The sequence below is a fragment of the Pomacea canaliculata genome, linkage group LG11, assembly GCF_003073045.1.
Source record: "Pomacea canaliculata isolate SZHN2017 linkage group LG11, ASM307304v1, whole genome shotgun sequence".
NCBI classification, from domain to species: domain Eukaryota; kingdom Metazoa; phylum Mollusca; class Gastropoda; order Architaenioglossa; family Ampullariidae; genus Pomacea; species Pomacea canaliculata.
This window is the reverse complement of record NC_037600.1, coordinates 20,947,415-20,972,689: the sequence shown is the minus strand read 5'-3', so window position 1 is coordinate 20,972,689 and position 25,275 is coordinate 20,947,415. Positions and strand designations below refer to the sequence as shown.

The 25,275-nt window shown below is 37.3% G+C and overlaps 1 protein-coding gene across 5 annotated transcripts; it reads left to right on the top strand.

The window, feature by feature from the left end:
• Positions 1 to 630: 630 nt before the first annotated feature.
• Positions 631 to 24,781, top strand: LOC112575247 (golgin subfamily A member 2-like). Of its 5 annotated transcripts, XM_025256961.1 has the most exons (28): positions 631 to 709; positions 946 to 1,090; positions 2,547 to 2,708; positions 3,543 to 3,625; positions 3,850 to 3,924; positions 4,844 to 4,907; positions 5,177 to 5,236; positions 5,716 to 5,796; positions 5,973 to 6,074; positions 6,920 to 7,013; positions 9,749 to 9,855; positions 10,221 to 10,229; positions 12,229 to 12,287; positions 12,459 to 12,519; positions 12,791 to 12,871; positions 13,165 to 13,257; positions 13,428 to 13,535; positions 14,315 to 14,402; positions 14,616 to 14,760; positions 15,050 to 15,242; positions 15,600 to 15,713; positions 16,213 to 16,371; positions 16,634 to 16,759; positions 17,281 to 17,419; positions 18,174 to 18,250; positions 18,667 to 18,876; positions 19,463 to 19,694; positions 20,001 to 24,781. In XM_025256961.1, exons 5-28 carry the CDS (start codon positions 3,869 to 3,871, stop codon positions 20,348 to 20,350), a joined length of 2,808 nt encoding a protein of 935 aa, XP_025112746.1. In that variant the 5' UTR covers positions 631 to 709; positions 946 to 1,090; positions 2,547 to 2,708; positions 3,543 to 3,625; positions 3,850 to 3,868; the 3' UTR covers positions 20,351 to 24,781. The 5 variants fall into 5 exon arrangements, with proteins under 5 accessions (XP_025112746.1, XP_025112743.1, XP_025112745.1 ...); XM_025256958.1 differs by lacking the exon at positions 946 to 1,090 and having other exon boundaries at positions 634 to 709; XM_025256960.1 differs by lacking the exons at positions 946 to 1,090; positions 3,850 to 3,924 and having other exon boundaries at positions 634 to 709.
• Positions 24,782 to 25,275: the final 494 nt, after the last annotated feature.

The following is a 25,275-nucleotide window of genomic DNA, read 5'->3' as shown; positions in this document are numbered from 1 at the left end:
GGGTTGGCGGTGGAAACATACAAGACAAACTGCACACTAATGCTGAAACGACAGGCATATAAACACTGCAGTGAACAAAAGCAAACAACAGCGCTCTCCTGACGTTCTTGCAGCTGGCACAAATATTGCTAAAGGTTATTGTACTGTGTTTTTTTTTTTTTTTGTCCTTATCCTTGACTAGCACAGTCTTTTCAGGAAGAAAAAATTTGGACTACGCATCAAATTCCAGTTATAAAGTGCTTAGCGTTACTTCCTGTTACCGGATATTGTAACTGTAGCTGGACAAATATTCCACGAACTAATATCCACGTCCAGTAATATTCTGTTTTCAAGCACTTAGACCTCAGCTGGCTTTGTCAAAGCACGAACATATTTATACACGTCCGTAGTTACAGTGGTATCTCTACTCACGAACTTGTATTATATACAACACGTCCATGATCTGTCATTTTGTTTTCTTCTAGCTCAAACAAGATTCTGTACTATAGGCAGTTTTCTTTACAGCAACTTTATTTAAATTGTATAAAATATTATTTTAAAAAGAATCAGCTTAATGAAATTGTTAATATTATTATAATACGGGAGGTTCGTATGTTTAGTTTTAGCATTCGGTGCGCATCTTGTGTAGTTGGCGTGTCATATGCGCACGCATCAGCCGAAAATGGCCGACAGTAGCAAGAAAGACAAAATTGCAGCTGCAAAAAAGAAGGTACCATCTGTAGCTTTTTTAAAGAAGAAAGATATTGTACTCGTTATTAGGAGGTTTTACCTTTCTTCAAACTTCCTCTCAAGCTTTACAACATACTTATTAGGGATGTCAGACAATCCAATAACGAGACGCTCTGTTAGTTTTCACTGTTAGGAGCAGACAGCATTTTGTTCCGATTATCGAGATCTGTATGCTCGTCAGTATATACAGCTAGGTGAAACATTTGAATGTTGAAGGTACTGTAAAGACCTCCAAGGATATCTGTTCAGTTTGGGGTGTCGGTGCATTCTGGCTACTAACACGTCCCTCGTTCCTGGGTCCGAGTGCGAATAGCGATCTGTCCGCTGAGCTTTCTGCTAACCCTGCAACTAGGAAACAATAGTAAGTTTGACATCCCCGCTAATCTTTGATTTTATAGGGACACAAGCCCAGTATGACAAGGCCTTATATGTTGGATCCCCGTGTTTAGTAGTATAAGTTGTCACTCTTTGAATACCCGTCTGCTTTGTTGTCCTTAAGCAACAGATACAAAATTAATGTCAAATAAGAAAATCCATTGCAGTTCATTTATGGGTTTATGGATTGTGTTTGCCTCATTAACCCGTGGGAGAAAACCTCGAGAAAGTACCGCATTTAAGGTTTTTCATGCTTTTTTTGTACCTTTAAATGTCATCATGCACTTTATTTAAACAGAAGCTAAAAACAAATTGTTGCTATCTATAATAAATTCTTTGGGAGTTAATATTATATTTTTGATGGTGGCGGCGGCGGTGGTGGTGTTGGTGGCGGGGGGTGGGGGTGGTTGGGTGGGTTTGAGAGCAAATTTAAAAAACTAAATAACCTCAGTGTGCAAAAACCAGAAGGAGAGAAAAATACAGATTGCACTTGCACCTATGCTATTGCAGAATAAAAATATGAATATTGTTAAATTATTTTAGTGTACATGTAATAAATTCATCATTCCCTGTTCCCACTTGAACAAGTTTACCTTATAGTGTCAGTGGTGCCTTGATGTAGAGTGAGGCAGAAGAGAAGTCTTGGATTAGTGGCTGATTGAACTGAGTTATGTCTTATATGTCTGTCTTATATTACCAGCCTGTATATGTTTTCTCGAAAATTTCTGTGTTTGCATGCAGCTGTTTGACACATCTTGGCATTTTCTTCTTAAAAAATATTCATTTTTGTGGCCATGATGAAGACTTGGCAAGCAAGGGGTTTTCTAGCTGTGTGTGTTTGTGTAAGAGAGCGAGAGAGGAAGAAATTCATATAGATCATTTAGAGGAAGGACATTAAATACATCTGACTCCACTCATCTCCATGTTCTAGAACACTAGTATTAGACATACAAGTCACATTGATTCACATGACCTGATGCCATGCTGCTTTTTCTAATTAGACATATTAAAAGAGACCAGGATAAACTGCTGCTTAGAACCAAATGCTATGGCTTGTAACACAGTTTATATGATGATAATAAAGGCTCTAAATTAGTATTCAACTAGCATCTATTGTTTCAAATGTTCAAGGATCTGCTTCAAGTACATTTTAAAACCATAATTTTTGTTCTTGCTCTTTTTGTAATTGCTCTGCTGAATAAGATACATTTTGTGCACTTTGTCCTTATGCATCATTTTTCTAAAAAAGTAAAAGCATTCTTTTTTCTTACGTTGTAACAAATTACAGTTAGGAAGAAGGTAGAATATCGTTAACATATTTTATCATGAGTTTTGAGAACATAAAGTAGTTTTATGTATCCAGTTTTAGTTTTGCTTTATCCTTTTCTTCAAAATATCAGAAAACGACATCACTGTTTTAATTGCATGTTTTTATATTGCAGTTGAAACAGTTTCAGCAGCGTTCAGGGCGCACGCCTAGCCGATCACCTGCTCGCCAAGCACCTCCTCACACTGCTGCTGTTGATGAGTGTGAGGGCAGTGTCAAGGACAATGATAAGACATCACGCAAGTCTAGTTGCAACATTTCACCAGCTTCCCAAGAGGTGTGAATAAAACTTTCTGTGCATACAGCTATAAGGCAAGGAGAAAAAGAGAGTTTTGTGTGTGTTGTTATTCCACCTGTCATTGAACATAAATCAGCGTTAAGTCTGCAATATTCCTTCTCAACTTGAAACGGGTGATTAAAGGATATTGTTTAACTGCTGTGTACCCCTTAGCTGTGCATAAAGCGACAGGCACATCAAGTAAGAAAATGGATAAAAATTCTTCCCTGTGTCCATAAAGAATGTGTTGACCATCTATTAATATTTAGTTTCATATTACAGTCGGACCTCGATAAGTCGAACTCAGAGGGACCCGAATAAAAAATCAACTTACGGAGTTTTCGAGTTAGGGAAAATGGTGTAATAGGGGCAGGTATTTGGCCAGGAACTAACAATTAATTCGATATAGGGATGTTTTCGACTTAGGGAAGGTCGACTTATCGATGTCCGACTGTATTTAGGTTCTCTTTATTAAATAAAGATAGAGGATGTGTGTTTATCAACAAGATGAAACTAAACAGCAAGATAGTAAAGGCGGTAGAGTTATTTTACTGCGCGAATAAAATAAAATGGGATTTGTGTGTTCTTAAATTATTAGCTCTTGGTATGATTATAGTACAGATATATAGGAGTTAATACACTTAACTGGGCGAAGCTAGCCAGGTTAAAAACTGAATTGTTGTAAATGAGAACATTGAGAGAGAGAGAGAGAGTACACGCACCTCCACATGCTTTTATAATCCCCAAATTTCCCTTCGGGAAAATTAAAGTGTTATGTATAATTATATATTAAATTATGTTTGTGATATGTGAGAATTTGGGCTTTGGTTTCAGCTAGTGATCAATATCAGTAACAGGGGTCGACCTGTCAGTAAAGTTTTGGGAAATTTGCAGACATCAAGCCAGAATGAGCCAAAGTAAGTAAATTAGAAACAAGTTTTTTTTTTAATAAGGTAAAGGGTTGTTTCATTGCAGGAAGATGGACAAAATCACTTAAAATCAATGGTCTCATGAATATCTTTTTTTGTTTGTAAAGGCATTTGAAGTTGCCTTGAGAATTATATAACACAGCTCTGTGTTACATATACACATAAGCCCACCTTTTGCACACTTACATTTTATTTTGCATACATACTAACAGAACATCCTTTGGAACAAACATGGAGAGCCAAAACAATTCATCGCAAGCCTTTGCTCCTTGGTTTCCCTCAGCCAGGTAGAACCAAGCTGTTATTTTTTGTCTTCCATTTGGCATGCCAGTCAATGCATGCTGCAACTGTGCATGTTGTCACTGTAAATTTTCATAGGATACTCCTATGAAGGATCCTTTCCATCTCCCTCCACACAGAGCCAGAAAATTTCAGATAAAATGTCCAACTAATTTGTAATATTTAGTTAGTAGATTAACACAATGCTTGTCTTTGAGATAAATTGCATGGGCAACAAACAGCCTGTTCTATCTCCATTTTGTCCTCAGTCTCACAGTAGGTATATGATATGGCATATTTATGATGGCAGAATATTTGATGTCCTATTTGCAAACATGTTTGTTTTCATCTTGAGAAACAATGTAAATATTATCTTGCTTGATAGTCTTGTGCAGTCTATTTTTTGTTTTTGTATTTTGTGTTACTCATAACAAGTTCATATTTGAGTTGAAAATCTCAGAAAAGATGTGTCATTTTAGTTGTAAGTAGGTTTAATGGTATAGATGAAGTATATGCATTCTTCATACATATATACTTTTACATGCTGAGGTATATGCAACTACTAAATTTGATATCTTTTTCCCTTCTCTTAAGTTAGAGGGTGTTTGTTTACTGACCCCACCTTTAATTTAAAGATTTTGTTAACATTAGAAATGTGAAAGAAATAGAAATAGATCCAACTGGGGAGTGGGGTTGGGAGCTTTGTGTGCATGCCCTTGCATGTGTGCACGTGCATTCAAATACATGGATGTGTTTTTGTATGTGTGTTTGAGAGTGGCTGAGGGGTTACAGAGAATGTGGGATGGATTATGGATAAGAATGACACCATTTCTCTAAGGGGAAATTTTTTTTATGGCTTTCTCCATTTTCTATGAGAGCTTGAGAGATAAATCCTGTAACAGACAATACCAGTCTTTTTCACTGCAGGACTACAGCATCCACAGAGAGTCTGCACCAGCTGTCACGGCAACTGAATGGTTTGCTAGCTGAGGTGAATATGTATATTTCTAGTTGTATTATGGCCATTTTACTTTATGTAAGTATTACATATTTTTGAAGTGAGATTAGATGTTCGTGATTGCAGTAAATATAAATTTTCTACAGTAATTATTATGAAATGCTTAATACTGTAATTTTCTCTAGTGGTTTGAGAAAGAGTTTCAATAGCATCAGTGTACACTTCTTAAAAGGTGTTAATGTTGTTCTTCTGATGGGGAGATGTATGATCTTTAAATTACTTTTCTGCTTGCTTTCTTGCAGACTGCTGAGTTCACTGGAAATGGTGATGAGTCTGGAAATTCTAGTGTAGAGGAGCTTGAGGTGAGTGAACAGTAAGACAGATGGTGAGGCACATGGGCAGTGGTGTCTATACTAGTGGTCAAGCTTTGACTTAAGTGGCTACATGTGTCCAACTGCTACTGTTCAGATGCAGAGACTAAAAACCGAATATCCATGTACCACAAGAAAACATATTGAACACATGAGTTGATTCTGTGTGTTTACATGACAGGTCATCGTCACCACATGTCCACCCTTAATTTTACATTTCATTTGTATTGAGGATATCAGCTTTTGCTGTATATCCTAAAGATAAACAGATTGATGGTTATATCATTAAAACAAAGGGATACAGTATTTTGCCTTGGTGGTGTCATTGGTTTTAAAGGACCTGTGATAGTCATGCCTTTATTTTTTTCTTTTCCTTTTCTTTCTTTGTGCGTAAGTGTATTTTTTTTTGGGGGGGGGGGAGGGAGGGAGGGGGTTGCAGGGATTCACCACAGAATAAACTATTGTTTCAGAAAAGAAACAGAGAATTGGCAGCCTCACTGGAGCTACATTCACAAGCAAATGAGCAGCTAAACACTCAAAACCAGCAGTTGGTAAGAACTGTAAAAATTTTCAATATGTCTGATCTTCTATCATGTTGAGACACATTCATAATTTAATAAAATGCGGTCATACTTTGACATTGTTATGACAAACTAGGGAGCTTTAAATGTGACGTGGTTCAAAAATCTGTAGCTCTTGATAGAATTAATGGTTTCTTATTGTTCAGAGAGACCGTGTAAAGAACCTGCAAGAGCAGTTAGAGAGTGAGAAGAACACTTTTCATGAAAAGTACAAAAAGGATGTTGCTTCCTTGAAGGAACAGCTGCAGGTAAGTAGCGCATGTGGGTGTGAGGGTGGGTGAATGTTTGTCACAGTCAAATGACCCTTGTTTACAAACACCAGATAATGCAGACAGAAGGAATCCCTGGAAAATATAAAATGCCGCTGCATGTCTGGTCATCAAAGTAAGGAAATCAGGTTATGTCACTTCTCACCCTTCTCTACTCATCTGATATCACATTCAGGTACAAGCTGTCTGTGCTCAGTTTCAGTTTCTTTATAGGTTCATACTTTGCCTATTTCTTCAAGCTCATCCTCTGCATCCCAGCCAGACAACTGTACTCTCTTTTTTTTTGACAATCGTATGCTAATTATTTCTGTTACCAAAACAATAACCTAAAACATTAAAAGAGTGGAACTCTCTCCCCTTTCATATTCTCCACTTATCCACCATCGAATCGTTTAAACATTCATTAAAAACACATCTCTTCTATAAGTACTACTCATAATAATAGTCCTCGTCATATTTATTTATCCACGAACCCATTCTCTTGCTTTTTGACCTATAGTGATTAACCTGGTCTGCTTATAGATTAATTTCATTTACTGTCAGTGGTCCCTTGTATGTTACCCAACTTTTATTGCATGTCTTTAAATAGTTTTGTCAGTTCTGTTGTCAGTTCTTCTATATAATGTCAATGTCCTGTTTTTATTTCAAGCACTAAGAGCATGCTGCTCTATGAGCGTGATTCTGTGCTATATAAATCGCAAGTTTATTATTATTGTTGTTAGTGTGCATAATCATATGCTGGTACAGGCAGGGAATGTTCATCTTGTATGGAAGTATGCTGATAATTTGGAAAGGCTGTTGTGTTCATTGTGTCTCCATTTCAGGTCCATATTCAAACAATTGGCATCCTTGTAGCAGAAAAAACAGAGCTACAGTCACAAGTGGGCCAGTCCCAGAGGATAGCAGATCAAAGATTAGGTGTGTATAGATCTTGTTACATACTTAATGGTTTGCATCTTTTATAGATATTGATAAAATATATCTAAGTTGCAGAATCTTACAACCATTTGTGAAATATCCGCTTGCAAAGTACACATTTTGCACCTGTAATCAATGCGAGGGGCAAAATCCCTGTTATGTTATGTTGCTTGGTATGACTGTTGTTTGCTAGGCACATGATAAAATTCCATTTGACGATTTTCACTTTTCGTCCTCCACAGTATAGTAATAGTTTGAGAAATGGTGATTTGAGATTAGGTCACAGATTGATTGTTTTCTTTTCCAAGTTCTGTTTACTTGCAATCTGTTCTACATTTCATGTTGAGTGACTTAAAACAGTACCTAACATTAATATCTAGTAATTTTTTGGCCCTTGAGTTTGAAGTTTTTTCTGTGATTTTATTGTCAGCTTTAGATTAACCGCTTCTTTGAAGCTCATTTAAATCAGTAAGTGACATGCAAAATATCAAAGTAGTGAACTAGGTGTGATGCACTGTCACAGCCTCACCACGCAGGCACACTATAAGTTATGTGTTCTTTTAGAAATTTACTCATATGAAAAAAAAACAAATGACCTGATTGTGGACTAATCCTCTATAATTGTTGATAAAGTAAAATAATTTGAACACTTAAATGTAATTCTTGGGTACAGTTATTCCAATATAAACAGACCTCCAGTCACAATATAAATGGTTCGCCAGTCTCTTGCAACAGTCAGAATTCGGGAAACTTCACTTTTCCTTGATGGTATCCATGTACAAGTAAATGCAATCACTCCTAACACAGATAATCCAATTTGAAACTGGGATTCAGAATATCCTCCAGATATGTCAAGGCACGGGTGGCTTAACAACACATGCCAGACTAATGTGTGTTCTTTCAACACACAACAAAATGATTGCCTCTGGCCAAATCATGTTCATGTCGTTGTCGAGGGGCTCAGGACTTTACAGACTATAACACAAATACTTCTTTATAAACTCGCCTTAACACAGTGTTCTAAAGGCGACAAACATCTAACGATAGACGCACTGTTTACATCCAGGGAACTCCTCTGATCAATCACAACATAGTCAAATCTTACAATCCAAGTAGGAAGATTTTACACTCCTCGCACTCTTCTACTGTTTTGCAATAAGATTCCAGTTTTAATGTTCCAGTTCAATTATCTGTCTTATAACTTGCTCTAGCAATCATCATATACATTACAGTTCATTGCCCCTCTTAGGGTTGTCTCCCTCTACATCTTCAGCATTCAATAACACAAATACACACGCGAAGGCTGTACACACTGGCTGTGCCTGTGAGGCGGTTTCCGGGGTCACAGTGGGGCTAACGGTGCTCCTAGTCCAAGTACTGCTGGGTGCTGAACCAAAGGCAATCAAGAAATGGTCTTGGGAGGCGATTCTTCCTCATCCAGAAGGGCTCCAGTTTTATTCAGCCCATACAATTAAAACCTGTAACTCAAGGTTACACTATACTTCCATTCCAAACTATATTCTCCAATTCTCACATCTTTCTCTCATATGTTCGTGCTTACAACTTTGAAACATTCAATTAAAACAAAGACGTGATTTTCTGACATTTAGGAGAAAAGGATAAAGCAAAACTAAAACTGGATACATAAAACCACTTTATGTTTATGTTCTTAAAACTCATGATAAAATATGTTAACAACATTCTACCTTCTTCCTACCTAATATGTTACAACTTAAAAAAAAAAAAAGAATGCTTTTACCAGGGCTTCTGCTAAGGCTAAATTCTTTGGGGTCCCAGGGACCCCTTCTTCAGATTTTAAGGGGTCCCTGTTCTTTGCCCAAATTTGAAGGGGACCCCATTGACGAAAATTGAAGGGGTCCTCCGAACTTTTAATGCGTATTGTACGCAATTTTGTGCGTAAGCAGAAGCCCTGCTTTTACTTTTTAGAAAAATGACACATAAGGACAAAGTGCACAAAATGTATCTTATTCAGCATGGCAATTATAAAAAGCACAAGAAAAAAATTATGGTTTTAAAATGTACTTGATATAGATTGGGAAAGGCAAAAAAAGCATACACATATGCGTACACAAACACAGAGAGGAGACAGACTGAGAAAATACACAAGAGGAGTAAATTGTACTATACTCTCCAGCAGCCTGCAGGACCTGTGTGAGATAGGTTATGTTAGTGCACCTATTTGAAGTGCTCATTGACGATTGGGATGTGGGAAGATAAAATGGATCAGCAAGAAACAATAAGTCTTCCCTGTCCAACAACGTCTGGCTTAGGTTTGAAAATCTTGGGTTTTACTCGGGGAAACTTCATATCCTTCTACAGTAGCTTTCTTTGCTTACCTAACACTTCTAGACATTGAACCAATCGTGCACGGTGGAATTTGGGGCAAGATGGATACTTCAACTACTGTGACGTGAAATATACACCTTAAGAAATAATAAAACAGAGGTTTAACAACTAACATATTCTGAGCTTCATGTTGGACTGCTTGCTCAGCCATGACATGGCTCAAAGTGAAGGTGATGTCTTCCTGTCAATTGAAGTCACAGAACATTTTTATCCCTTTGTAGCAAATTAAAGTTTGGAGCTGTTTTTGAGGGTTTTAGGTTTTATGCGAATGTGTGATTTTGGCAGGGGTTATATAGTAAATACTATGAGGTTTTTCAGTATTTGTCTTTGTGTGTTTGAAGAAAGGCAATAGTCTGTTTCCTTTACAGAGGAGATTGAGGAACTGAGTGGGCGGCTAAAAGCATCAAGACAGCGGGTAGCTGATCTGGAAAGAAGCTTGTCAACATCATCTCAGTCAGGCCATCAGCTAGAGAAGGTTAGTGCATGATTAATTATATAGTCACAGTGTATATTTCTTAATTAAAAAAAAAAATTCCTTTTTTTTTCTTTGCATGTATGTTTCACATAGTTGTACAGGCATTTTCAGTTTTCGCAGCAAGAAGTTTTTCAGTGCAATGGTTTTAGTTTAAACTTTAAGGCAAATCTATGTTTGGAAGGGACTAAAATCAGCATGAGAATGAAATCCTCCTGAACATCCATGATATAGGAAGGGAGTCAGGGGTGGGGGGGAAATTAACCTGAAAGTGTCAGTACCACTAGTGCTAGAGATGTAGCTTAGTTAACAGACTTGAAATTGCTATCTGACCACAGTGTGGCTTATAATTCCTGCCCTTTTTATAGCTGGAACAGGTAAGACTAATTATGTTGGCTTTTCCATTTTTATTGTAGCCTTATCCTCTCTTCTGTTACCCTGTTCCTTGTGGCCTCTTATGGTCCTATGCTGCAGTTCTGTACTAAATATTGTGTAGACACCTAGATGACTCCCCCCACCCCATTAGTTTTGTATGAGACTTGCATTTACTAGCAGTAAATAGCATAGATGGATTTGTTTGCGGTTTTGGTTAAATTTTGCATTTATGGTATTTGTAGTAGACAGTGCCATCAGATTGATCCATCGCTCTTCCCACCCCCCCACTCCATTTGTTTGAAGTGGGTAGAAGTGTTGTTTACATGTGTGCATCTAATGTATGTATACTAACACGAATGTCAGCAAATATGAATGTAGTGCCAGTCCATAAAAAAGTACGCTGTACACATAAAGGCTGCATGGTTATTGTGAAAATACCCTTGAATCTATACAAATCCCTAGTATTACCATCGTACCTTAAGGTGGTGCAAAGCATGCCTTGCTAACCGAGATCGAGAAAAGGAACCAAACATTTGAAACTAAAGGCTTCAGGATACTGTTCTGAAGGAATACAAAATAAAGGAATTCATACATAAGCTGATCGCCAACCTGGTGGAATGTCTGCTCGGCACCATCAAGCTTTAAAAACTTGCTTGCTTGGCATGGCACCTAATCAAAGACAGTCTTCCAGGGGTATGTGTAAAGAGGACATTTCTGGGGTAAGCAAGAGAAAAATTGGATGGGAAACATCAAAAAATGTTCAGGCTGCCAGATGAAGTACCTCTGATGGTGTGCCTTTACTGCTGCTGTGTCATGCCCCTAGTTGGTCCCATGGGCAGACTGGCTTGTTCTGAGTCCATCTGATACCAGTTAAGGGAGTGATGATCCTTTTCTGATGTGCTAAATCAGCTGGTGTTTAGGGCTTGGATGCTAGTCCTTTCTAACCACTTGCCTGTCCAGTTTCCCAGTAGGATTTAAAGTGAGTAGAGATTGTAGATGGCAGACATGAAAAAAAAAAAAATAACCTTTTTTTTATGGTGAAATGCTTCTTCTGTAGTAAGATGGGATTTAGGTTTTGATTTCGTGTGCAGGCTTTTTTTGAAAGTTTTGTTTGCTTTTATGTGGGTATTGTGACAGTGGCTGTCATTTTAGTGTGTAAATGTGCTGTTCAGCACAAAAGTTTGATTTTTGTTATTTAACTCTAATGGTAATTTTATGTGCTTTTACTTTTTTTAGTCTGAGATTTGATTTGTCATGACAGATTTAACTAAGTTTTATGTTATGCTATTCTTTGTGTAACCTTGATAATCCGATTAGTTTATGAGAGTATCATTAAATATTGTTGTATACATTTAATTTTGAATGCATTTATTGTTTCTTACATCAGACACAAGTCTGAATGTTAGGAAGAATAAAAAAAGAATAAAATGCTAGCAAAAATTTAATATGAATTATGCTTAGAAATTATTGTTTCACATGCATGTAGATAAATATCTTCTGCACTATTAGTCTTAAATAATTTGAATAAATGTTGCAGTGAACCTCAGAGGTTTTTACTGCATTAAGCTATGCTATATTTCACTGCGGCTATTACATCAGATATCAGAGCTTTATGGTGTCAGAGTTGTTTTTTTAATGTCACAAACCATTAAACAGAGTTTAAGTGCATCTAGTACTTCTAATATTTAAATGTTTATTTATGCATTTAGCAGAGTTACTGATTTTTGTAGATTATTATGATTTCATTTTTCTGTTCAGTTTTCCTGATTAATCAGGTAGCCAGGAACTGCAGGGTGGGCAGGGCGGGTGTTCAAGCCACAGATCTAGCAAGTCTTGAGTTTGCAACCTTCTGTTTCGTAGACAAGCATACTAACCACCAGACTGTAGTCTCCCCAGTAAAAAACCTCACCTTAATTACTTGTGGCCTGTTCCTTCTGTGCATTTTTAATATCCTAATGCTGTTTGTTTTTTCATGCCATGTAAACAATTTATTTTTTTCAGGTCAACAGGGAGCATGCCAAGGAGATAGATCGACTAAAATTAGAGTTGTATAAATCCAAGTAAGCTGCACTCACTACTGCGCTGTTTTTCATTTTACTGTTAACTGATTACAATTTCTTAGTCTGGAATATCCTGTTTAATAAGAGTGTGTAGGACTGGTTTATACTGTATATATTTTTTGATCAATAATTATAGATTGGAATCTTTTTTTCTCTCTTTTGCTTCATTAGCAAAGGTCTTGAAGAAAGCCAGCAACAAATATCAGAACTTGTTTCAAAATTGAATTCCAAGGTAAAAATGTGCTTTTTTTTGTTGTTTTTTATAACTGTTGTAGTATTTGTTCTATTTATTTGAAATGATTAACCACTTTAATTAATCAGTCCTGTTACTTTTCCCCCAACTAAAATAAAAACAAAACAATAACCCCCAAGTAACTTTTAAATAGTCATTGGGTGAAAATTTAATAGATTTTGTACTTTAAACTTGCATTTTTGGATATATTTAAGTGTAGAATTGCATTTTCATAGTGGTGGGTAGTTAACGCTGGACACATTTGCTGTAGGGTAAAGAGACAGAAGAACAGGAAGCTACAATAGAAGACCTCAGAAAACGTCTGGAGATGGCAGAGATCTATGCCCAGCAGGTAGGCAGTGTTGGGCATGTGCAAGTATTCTGTACCAAGACATGTCTTCTGTGCCCTCATTGGTTGGGATAATGATCTGTTTTTCACAATAAAAGTTTGTGTCAGTGTTAAAACATTACCTTTAAAGATTTTAAATGGAAGAGAGAGAGAACAGGTGTGTGTGGGTAGAGACATGTATGTGTGTGTGAGAGAGGTGCTAAGTACATTTTTTTAAAGAATCAGGAAGATGCTGCTAAAAGAAAAAGTATGTTAAATTGTTGTCAAAAGATTAATGTTGTATGGCTGTGCTGCAGTTGTCAAGTGAGACTGAGAGTTATGGTGGCAATGTGAAGATGATAACAGATCTGGAGACAGAGAAAGACACACTGCAGCTGAAAATAAAACAGGTAAATTGTGCATCCCTCCTCCCTCATCTAAGGTGCACTCACTAGACTTGTGTGTTGAGTTGTATATAATTTGTGCTAGAGTAATTTGCTATAAAAAGTGTTATCAGTGCCATTTGGAAGATTATTCTAAGTGTTTTTGATGTTGTAATTGTCATCATTGTTGCTCTCAGATTGAAGAGAGCCTACAGTCCGTGAGACAGGAGAAAGAGCAAATTCGTGACCACTTTCAGCAGAATGCAGATCAGCTGACTCACCAGATCCAGCATTTGACAAAGCAGGTCGGTCCATATTTCTGTTAACATTCTTCAATGGAAATTACTTGAAACTGCCACCTAGTGCTTGACATGCATATGTGTTTATGCACCTTGATGTTCACACTTTACAGTTCAGATTCTTACTCTTTGAGTAAATGTGGGTTTTCAACTGTCTCTATTCAATTGTATAATAATAATAATGTGAACTTATAATGCACAGCATCACGACCAAGATAGATTGCACTCTCTGAACAGACCAATAATGATAATTGAAAGATAGTGAGGTATGTATAGACACACTGAACAGCAGAAGGATGAGGCACAAGATAACAGTTACTAATCAGTGAGGTGCTATAGACACACTGAGCAACATAAAGATGAGGCACAAGAGTAGAAGGTAAAGCAATGGATGAAGGTATGAAGGGATGTAGATACTATCTATACTATCTAACAGTGTAAGATGGAGTCGTTACATGATGGTTAGCATGACAGACAGTATTGCCAGGGAGTTAAGAATAGTAATTTAGGGAAAGTACTTTGTGAACAGATATGTTTTCACAGAGCGTGTAAATGTAGCCTTGTAGTCCGAGTGGCGAATGTGATGTGGAAGAGAGTTCCACTGCTTAGCAGCACAAAGGGGGAACGTCTATTATAGAGAGTTGTAATTTTTTGGTTTCACTTTTTCCTTTTGAATGTTTTAACTATCTCATGAAAAACTTGATTTTATACTTGAAGAAAATTTCTAAAATATGTTTTGGGTGGTGCACAACAGTTTGATTTTTAATTGTGAATGTCACTCACAGGTGGCAGCACTGTCTGAAGAAAGGGAAATACTGCTTGTAAAGCAGCATGAACAGGAAAGTGTGGTGCTGGAGCTGCAGCATAAATTGCGTGTGTATTTCCATTGTAATAATAGTAGCAATAATTCCTGGTAATAAAATGTTAACAAAAGACACGGAATATAACATGCCAAGCAATATGGAGATGTGTTATTTCGTACACTTTACATTTTTATGCTTAACCCTTTAAGATGTTGCCAGAGCTTCCATTTTAATAGTAATAATATTACAATTAGTAATAATGAAAATATTTGCTTTTTTTCAGAAAATTCTGAAAACAATCAACAGAAGGGAGAAAATATTGTGGCACAAGCCCATCTTGCTAATGATTTTGAACAGTTGAAGAAAGATCTTCAGGAACTTCAGGAAAGGCATGAAGCACAGATACGCGACAATGCCCAGCTGAGCAGGTTAACAGTTGTATCTCTCTGTTTTGGCTGTTAAACACAAGAAAACAACAGCTGTAACATTTAACTTTCTTTCAGGAAAAATGTTCAAAAATTTTTTAGATGACATGACTATTAATGAAGCACTCGGTTTTGAGCGCTTGGAAGTGGACAGCCGGAATTGGGAAGTTTTGGAAGATGTGAAGGCATGGATGGAAAGTTATTAGACTATGTGTAAGAAGAAGAGAGTATTGCAGAGAAAAAATATCTATATTTTGGCCTGTTGAAAGCAAAACATTTCATTCATCTGCAGATTGTTGGAGGAACGAGAGCTGACAGTGCTAGAGCTGGAGCAGCAGGTGGAGCAGATGGGGTCAGAGGTTGGGGATCGAACTCAGCTGTTGGAAAGTGTACAAAGTGACCGCACAGCTCTGTCACGTGCTCTCAGCCAGAACAAGGAACTCAAGATTCAGCTGGCAGAACTTCAGAATGGGTTTGTCAAAATGGTCAGTCTTGTGTAGACTTTCTTATTTACAAATTGTCCTTTTTCAGAGAAGGTTTTTCTTTTCTTTGTCAGTTTCAGTATTTGATAGTGATAAGTATCAAGTGGCTGCAACTTGTTTATGTGTAAAATTGTATATAGGTTGTCTGCATTTCTGCACTGCTTATGGAAATTATTGCTAACTGAAAAAAGGAGCACATATTAGACAGACCATGTAGATATAAATATTCATTCCAGTTTCATGAGCAAGATTAGAGAAAAAGCTTCAGTCTTTGCATACAAGTGAAAAGAAAGGATATAGTCTGATGGTGCAAGGGAGTCATAAATATTAATACTTCCATCCATGATTCATCTTTTGCAGAGTAATGACAACATGGAGTTAGTAACCAAGCTACAGGCAGTGGAGCATAGCAACAATGACATGGCTGCACGGCTGGCAATTCAAGAAGATGACACAAAAGATTTACGAGAGCTAGTAGGGTTTTTTTTTTTTTTTTTTTTGTCAGCATTATTTTTTATTTTGAAATTTAGAGAAAAGAGAAAAGTGGGTTGGGTAGAGTAAAAAATATCCTGAGAATTTATTGTTCAGCTTACTTTCTAATACATGCAGTGTTACCCTTCAGGTTTTATTTTATCGTTTGCTTGATTTAATATTTTTGGAGAAACTACTATGCTGGCAGACATTGTCAAGCTGTTTAGTAACATGCTAGTATTTTCTAAGTCATAAATTGTTTTTTATGGCAAGTAAAATTAAGTACTTTTCCTAAAGAACACGTATGAGGTAGTAGTTGAGAGCGATAAACTCTGGAAGAGAACCAGCATTAGTTCCAGTGATAATGGGCAGAGCAAACAGTCTCATGTTTGCATGGTAAAGACAGGAAGTGATTTGTAATAGACCATTCTATTTTCAGTTGTGTAGAAAGGACCTGGAAGTGCACAATGCACAGTATAGATCTTTTTATTTTATTTTGCAGGTGTCTAGAAAGGAGCAGGAAGTGCAGGCCTACAAGGAGGAGCTGCAGGTTGTCCAGCGCCAGCAATACCATCAAGACCAGATACAGGACCGGCTCAGACACTATGAGGCCCAGGCACAACTGGTAGAGACACTACAAAACGAACTGACTTCTGCACAGGTTAGTCAACTCATTTCTGCCATAGGTAAGCAAGTTCAAAAAAAAAAAAACTGCCTTGCTTATGGCATGTGTGTGTGTGAAGGAATAGAGGCTAGTGTTTCACTTCGTTTATTACTTTTTTCATTATGTAATTTCTTGACTAGAAACCTGAAAGGAAGAGCAAAAAGGTGATATTGCTTATAAATCTTGATTTCATTCTAGTCTGTGGATATCAGACACAATACCATATTGTCTGTCTTTTTCTCTGTGTAATTGTGTTCAGGACATGATGGAGGCACTGACTACTCAGAATAGTGAACTGCGCACCATGCTCATTAAGGCAACTGAGGTGAAGCAGCATCCAGAGAGCAGTGATGAAAATGGGGCCTCATCACATCGTGACGAACTGGTATGCATCATGTTCTATGTTTTGTAACGTGCATGAATACAGATTTGTTCTTCCTCTTTTCTGATGTAAAGACCTGACAGCAGACATGCCCGCTGAAAGTGTTCTTTTTTGATAATGCACATTGCGGAACAGGAACTTGTGTGTTCAGTCAATATTGAGGTATTGTTATGGAAAGGTTTAGGCATTGAAAGTATTGTTGAGGGGGCAGTGAAAGACAACATTAGGCTGCAGGATTTTTTTCCCTTATGAGTGTGTATATTTAGGGGAAGAAAAGGGGACTTCGGTGACATATATTAATGTTGGATGGCAGGGGAGGACAACAGAAAGTGATGATATTTTGATGTTTTCAAGTTCTGTTGATGCCTTTTATGACAAAGATGTCATGCTTAGTTCTAATGGAAACTAATATGATTATATCTGTAAGAATGCATGAGTGTTGTGAGATGTCAGAAGTTGAGGTCATGTCAGATAAGCAGACTACTTTGGTCCTCAGAGTTGAACAAAGTTGGATCGTATTACAGATTGAAAGTCTGACAGCATCTATCAGACAGCTGGAGATGGAACGTACTCAACTATATGAAAACCTCAAGGAACAGCGGCATCTTTCTGACAACCTCAGTGTGAAGGTTGCCGACCTGCAGGAAGACGTGATTAGAAAATGTGTGTGTTCTCTCTCTCCATTTCTCTTTTCTCTCTCAATCTGTTTTCTTCTTCCTTTCTTTTGCTGTCAACCATACAGACCAGCCAGACAAATAGCAATATTTTGTTGTTCCTGCTTGAGTTTCTTTATTTCTCTCTTTGTTGTTTGAAGCACCCTGACTAAATTTAGACAAGGCATCTCACCCATAAACTTACATGCCAGAAGACATGCAGTTAGCCAGCTGTGGATCATAACTTAGCATTCTTTCATAATACTGAATACCCAAAATTGCATTTTGTTTAAGTCTTCCAGGCATTAGCTAGTATTCGTGGAAAATTCACATCCATTTACCTCCATAGATGACCATCTAGCTTTAAGTTAGCTATGTTGTTTAGCATACAAACACAAATCCTCTCTAACCTATTGCTGTTTGTATTTAAGGCATTTTAAAATGGATGTTTCTTGAATGAGATTGTCTATTAGTCTGTAAAGTAGTCATTAATGAAATTGTTAACAGTTTGTATAGAAATTGGGATTATTGGCTATTCATGATTTAAAATCATATCTGTTTATAATACATGTAAAACAAACTACTAACCTCTTGAAATGGGCCGATGGCCTAATTAGTAAAGTCTGTTCTCTGTGCTGCGCATTAACTTAAAAGTCCCTGTATCAATCCGCTAAAGATAGCTTGTTCTGATTCAGTTAAAATTGTATTTGGAAGAAAACGGAAGTTATTTAAGGACCAAAGCTCTTGTCCATTTCCATGTACAGCTACAGACTATGTGAACTCTGACAAGATCAGTTGGTCCGAATATGAACAGCTGAAGACAGCCATGGAGATGATTCAGGTAAAATAATATTTTTTAATGTTTAAAAGCAAATCTTAGGCATTTTTTTTTTCAAATGACAATGTTGAGTTTATTACAACTTTACAAAATATTGATTCAAACTATGAGCAAAAAATTATTTTTCGTTTACAGGATACAATAATTCTTACCTCTGTTTTTGAAAGATGTAAAGAACTTATTTCCAGCGCAATCACAAAATTCATTACAACATACTGTCCATTTTACAGTACAAATAAAATATAATTCAAGTTTATTATATTATGGGAAATTCATGATGCCAGACCTGTACATATGTAGTATTTGAAAATAAATAACATCATCAGTATTCACACGCCGTTCAACATTTAACATTATAGAAGTAACAACACAAATCATCCATGGCTCAGGATACATTCATGTCAATGTGCATGGTTCAGGAAAAATACACCCGTGTCATGAAAGACAAGGCAGAGCTGTCAGACAAGGCTGATCAGCTGGAGCACCTGGTGGTACAACTGCAAGGAGAGACGGACACCATCGGCGAGTACATCTCTCTCTATCATCACCAGCGGGCACTCCTGCAGCAAAGGGAGTTGCAGAAGAATGACTACATTTCTCAGCTGGCTCGTGACAGAGAACAGTTGCAGGTATTTTTTAAAAATATCTTCTTGGCCAGAAGTTTGTGATTTTATGTTTGTGTTTGTGTTCGTGTGTGTGGCTGGGCAAAACTGCACCAGTTCTTAATGGGATGTTTGTTGCTGCTACAAGTTCAGTGTGGGCTTTCATCATACTCCTGTGACTATAATTTGCTTGTGACAGGCACATTTGTAGCATATAATATTTTCCAGCAACAAAGGAAATTTCTATCTCTGTTACGACCAGACATAGACAATAAAGATGTATTGTATTGTAATCTGCTTATGACAGGTACATTTGTTGTGTTTGATATATCTGATTCAAGATGGCAGACTTCCTGGTAACATAACAATGATAACAGTTTTTGTACTCGTTGGATCTCCATCCATATGATAGGATCTACATATTCTTCTGATTATTTATATAACAGTATACCTATCTCGAGATCAGCTCTGTTAAACATCATTGGCTTAAGATTTCTCTGTGAAGAAAAATTTTCTGTCCTGGATGATGCCTGGTACAGACAATAAAGATCGATTGATTGATTGGTTTCATTTATGACAGGCATGCTTGTAGTGTATAATTTGCTTGTGACAGGACAAGTTGGGTGAATTGCAAGCCCTTGTCATGCAATTGTTAGGGGAACGAAAGATGCTACACAGCTACCATGAAGAATCAGGTGCTGGTACTCAACAACAGCATGATGGTCACCACCACCATCACCACCCGCACCACCCGCACCACCATGCTTCCCTAGATCCAACCATCCAGCCTCATCTGACACCACACAAGAGTGTGATGAATGGTCCAGTGGAGAACAACTATCAAGGTAATTTTTTTCTGTTCACCAGAGAGGCACACATCATAAATTTTTGGAATACATTTTTTTAATTCCATAGCCTCACTTAAAATTTAGTCAAATTAAGAAATGGAAGTTTACTTGGATTTTTGTTTTTAAAACTGGTTAATGACAATGTTTTGTAATCATTTTTTTTAAGGATATGTTATCTTAGTAAGTGTGTTGCTTTGTTTCATGGTTAAAATATTTGTTACAGCATACTGCATTTGAAACTTGCATACTATTTGTATTCTTAAAAATCTATTACTGCTAAGGCAGCTAATGCTTCTTTTCTAGACTGGCCTGATTATACAAGTTCAGAGTCAGACACAGAGAGTGAAGTTGAGCCAATCGTTGGGGGAACAGATACATCCCCTCCCAGCCTTCTCCAGGAAGCATCAGATGAGATGGTGACACAGCACACTCATGACCCGGAACAATCTTCAGGACAGCATCACACACATTCCCATAGCTCCTGCACTGTGACTGGTAATGCCTGCACCATTCGTGAGGAGGACCAGACTGCTCATCGTATTCTAAACCTTCTTTCTGAGTTGGGACACTCTAACCTCGTGGAAAAAGTCCCCTTTGCTGAAAGGAACTTCCTACCCTGTAAATACTGTAAGGGTGCCATACAGGTAATATGAAGATGCCCTAGCAACCTCGTCTTCAACATCTCTAAGTGAACACAAAGCTGGATAAACAGCAGATGCCTGCCAACCATCATGGTGGAACTTAGCAGATGGCTGTTTTCATGGTCTTTGGTTTGGAAAATAAAAGCACATATTGTGGATGAGTATACCAGACTTTTCCCTCCACTTGATTCAAGTTGTGATGAATTTATAAGGTCTGCTTCAGAAGTGCTGACATCGATGATACAGACAATAAACAGACAGGGCGACAGGAATAGGAGGGGGACAAGAAGGAAGGGGGAAAAGTACCAAATGGCTCTTTGAAACAAATGTCAGTGGCCTTAAAATCTTCAAACATTCTTTATGTACATTTGCAGTCAGAGTATGTTGACAATGAAATAGGGAATTAACAAGAAGGCAAGAGGATTCCCTTCATAAATCAAGGTACAGACACAGGACTGTGCTGATTCTAGTGAATTCTGTGACTTGGCTGTGGATTGTTTAAAGTGAGAGCCAAGACTTAAAGAGCTAAATCTAAATGTGGGATTTGGTGTAGCACATACGCATCATGAGTAACTCTTATTGTAGTGCAGATTATATAGTTGTAACAGTCATTTTGATGTGTATGGAAAATGCTTTATGTATGACAAATCTGGTGTGTGACTGTTTATCCCACTACTGTTCCTGCCATCATCGTCATCATCATTGTTGTCAGTTTTTGGGGGAGTTCATAATTTAGGTTTTACTTGAAATATGCATATGTAAAGAATGGCACAATGCACTACTAACATTGAGGGTGCTGCCTAGCTTGGTGGTTAGTATACTTGACTTTGGAATGGAAAGTCATGAGGTGGAGGATTGCTTTATTCCTATGATTAGAAAACTCCTGCCCACAGTATAAGGATACCTGATTTATCAGGGAAGACAGCAAAAGGGGAGTCTAACTCCTCTTCTCACATGCCATGCCCTACACATGATGGTGAGCAGCTTACTGTTTATTCCCTTATGGCCACTAGGTTTAGGATCCTTTCCTAGTCACCTTTTTCATTTTAAAGCAATCTTAACTACAGCTAGTATTACAAAGTTGCACCAATTTTTGGGAACCAAAAAGCTATTTTCCCCACCTCCCCAGATGGGTCCAAATCATTCAGCAATAAATGCTGGAAAAAAGATGCTTACTTTTGTTAGTTCGTCACTATATTTGAACCAGACTTTGATCACTGGGTTGTAATAGAGATGTATAACTGATATTTTTTTATTTATGGCTAGCAAATAATTAGCAAAATATTCAATAATTTTGTTAACACTTGAGTTGGGAAAGGTGATTTCACCTCTCTTTCTTTACATGGAGCCGTAAACTTTTTCATACAAACTTGTGAACATATATATTAGTCCCTTTTGTCAGATCTTTAAATGCTTTCTTAACAGACCATACAACAGTGCTACACTGTCACACTGAGCCATCAGTCTGTCGATACTTGTGAATGTTTTAGACACAGTGTGCTTGCCTGCTTGAGTAAATTCTGTCACCAGTTCATTGCTAGCATATTAATGAGCAGCCAAAAATGTATTAGCAGTTTCATCCATTGCATTCTGTATCCAGAATCTTGAAATCAGTAGGTCTCAATGTTTTTGCATTATTCACTTGAGTCTTTTCAGTGTGCATGCACTGTTGTAATATTTATTTACTCACTGGATAAAGAGTTAATCATAAATGTGCATGTAGAAAGTACATTCAAGTCCTGGTAGTTAGTGACATTGCAGCTGTGCTAAAAAAAGAAGCATTGGTCCTGGCTTTAAAAGTTGCACGTTAAAATGGTCATGTATGCCCATGAATGCTTTTTCCCCTGTGCAACACAGCAAACATGAAGGTGAAGACAAAACTGACCAAAGTGTGGGAAGTTAAGAAGGCTGCTAAGGGCTGATTATTCATTATCAAGGGGCTGTCATTATCTGTCAGCTGTTGGATTGCTTTTAAAGCTTTAAGAGAAATCGTTTAGAATTGTTTAGAAAGGCAATGCTGGAAACACTTTTCAGTGTAAAGCAGTTAATGTAATTTTTCTGTATTAAAAAGCAGCATGGGTTAGATATTCTTCTTTTATCGAGTCTTCTTTAAACTAAGGATTATGGTACTAACATATGGTGGAGCGTGAAAATCTGGCCCATCTCCAGGCCAGTGTGGGCATACATTTCAGACTTTGTACAGCAAAATAAATTTAATGCAAAGATGTGTACCTAGTGGCTAGAGAAGGTGCTGAGAGTGATCTAGATGTGTTAGTGTGCTTTTGTTTTTATGGCATCATTGGTAGAGAGTACAACATATGTTGAACAAATTCTGCATCACACGTTTGTTGCAGCAGCTTATGTTTTGACTTCATAGGACTTTTAGTCATTCATGTTGATGATAGCAGATGAACAGACAGAGCTTGATTTTTTTTTCCATTTGCAGCTGACCCTGTTATATTACACTTTTTCGCCAAATCTTGTATGCTGCTTGTTGCTGGTAGGCCAGTTCAAGGAAACTTGCCAGCAGAAATGTCCCACATTTCCTTAATGGTACCAATATGCATAGGCCTCTACTGGTTTGATTCTTTGCTGCAGAAAACGTCTTAAAGGTTATAGAATTTTATTGGTAAATTGTCTGTAAAACTTGACTTGGGGCCTGGGTGGGGAAAAACAGTGTTGATTTTGCACAGAATAGGAAAAGTAAAGCGTGGTGAAGAGATGTCCTTTGTAGCTTGCAAGACTTATGTTTCATTTTTGCTTGGTGGGACCAGTCATTGTTGGCATATAGAGTGGATGTTTTTCAAAATTTCTTCAGAAGTTATACTGTATGCATTATAAGTTGTTCATTATATAGTGCTTTTTCTTTAAATCAACTGTGGATTAAATGCATGGAGCATAGGATTATGTATCTTTAGTTTTCAGGAATTGCCCAGCAACTTATAACCATTCTTATGGTATGCAGTGATTACATTTAAAATTCTCATCTAGTGGATACTTTGAACATTAGGTTTTGACATAACAAGTCTCTCCTTTCAGTCAGTGTAGACTGTTTTGATATAACATGTCCCTCCTTTCAGTCATTGTAGACTGTGTTGTCGAAAGGCAAGTTTTTAACGTAGGACAAGCCCCTTACGTTTGCAAGTTCACCTCTCAAGCATACAAATCTATGAATCATCTGTGGTATGCCATTTCCAACATGCAAAGACCGCTGAAACTGGCTTTTATGAGTGCTCGCATTTTGTTAATCCTGTTATTATGTTAAATGATATAGGCCCATTTATGTTCCAAACTAGGACATTCTGAAAAGTAATGAAGATTAGCTACATGTAAATAATCCTAATAAATGTTCTTTTTGTTGTTCAACAAAATTTTTCCATTCCAGGTTTTGTGTACACTTGTCTCATGACAAGATTTACTTAATGGGAAAGTTAGGTAGTTAATTTGTTCTTCTTTAGTAACACACCTTGGTGACAATTTTTATCTCTTGACTGCTTCTAAGGCTTGACATTCCATTAGTGAAGGGAGCGTGACAAGTTTAACTAGCCAGTCTTGAGAGTTTCTGCCTGTTCGACTTAGCTTGTGTTGTTCGAGTCTTGAAGCTGTGCTTTCTGCTAGGTAATATTGCCCCAGATTCTTTCACTACTTACAGTATGTTATGAGAGATTCAGTTTGTGAATGTGCTATTATATGAATGATAACAGAGGCATATGGTATGAATGTTTACACATATGATAAAAACTGATTTTGTGATCATCCCAGTGCCTGGCAATGAACTTTGGAATGCTGCGCTGCTTAGGAGAGGCTAAAGCATGAACTACAGGAGAATGTGTTGTAACATAGGGAATGATAGATGTCATGTGCTATTTGCATTAGTGGGTTTGGAGAACTGAAAACATCTATAGCTGTGTAGTTCTCCTGGTCTTCTGGATGCAGTGTGTAAAATGCTTTTGTTTCAGTGCAAGAGATGTATATCTGCACACAACTTGTTCATCCTTATTGTTTTGTTCAACTACTGAAGTTTTGTATGGTTGGGGATATGGGCTGTTCTACAGATAGCATTGGAAATATTTGTTTAAAGTTTTGTCTGTGGTAGTAATTAAGCAAGATCTGGTTATCAGTAAGGTTTGAAAAGTAGTCCTCAAATGCTATTTTCATGATGCAATAATGTAAGGTTTGTACAGAAATATGAGAGAGAAGTCAGGGTGTATCATTGTGTATAAGAATTTACTGTGCTGCATGGGCGTTCATGTGATATTCACTGTTAATAATACGCTGTTAGTAATATACAGTCCATAAAATAGCTACTTTAATGTGTAACGTTTAGTGTTTTAGATTAACTTATTGCATTCTTTAAAAAGAATTTCTGCATCCTATTTATGTGATGGAAGGGGAAAATTTTGCACCACAAATTGTTTTAAAATAAAACTTCATCATCTGAAATCCTTTTTTTTCCTTTGGTGTTGGTTTCTTGGAAGCCTAGTATGAGAGCTAAAATGCAGGGTAGCAAAAACATCAACTTGTCAATAGATGATTCGGTCCAAACTGCCTTGGATAGACTTATATTTTTTTCTCTCTCATTTAAAGGCAAAGTATTTAATAATTTCTACAAAGCATTTTTCGAACATGGATGGCATCGCCTGTTGAACATTTACCTAAAGATATGAGCGAAAAGAGACAAACGCGTAAAACATATTTTATGAATTCAAGGAATAGTGTGGTGGGGGTAGGTCTGTTCAGAAAAAAGTTTTTGCCTGACAAATCTCAATGAGCAGAGTACTGCTGGTTAACCAAATGGGAGCTTTCACATAACATTGGGCATCTGTCCATATGTATTAGAACTGTATGCAAAGCCTTGCACTGACAAGAGTATTTGGGAGCCTCCGTGACAGCAACAGCGGCAATGGCAAGGCTGGAAAGTCTGGTGTTGCCATAAC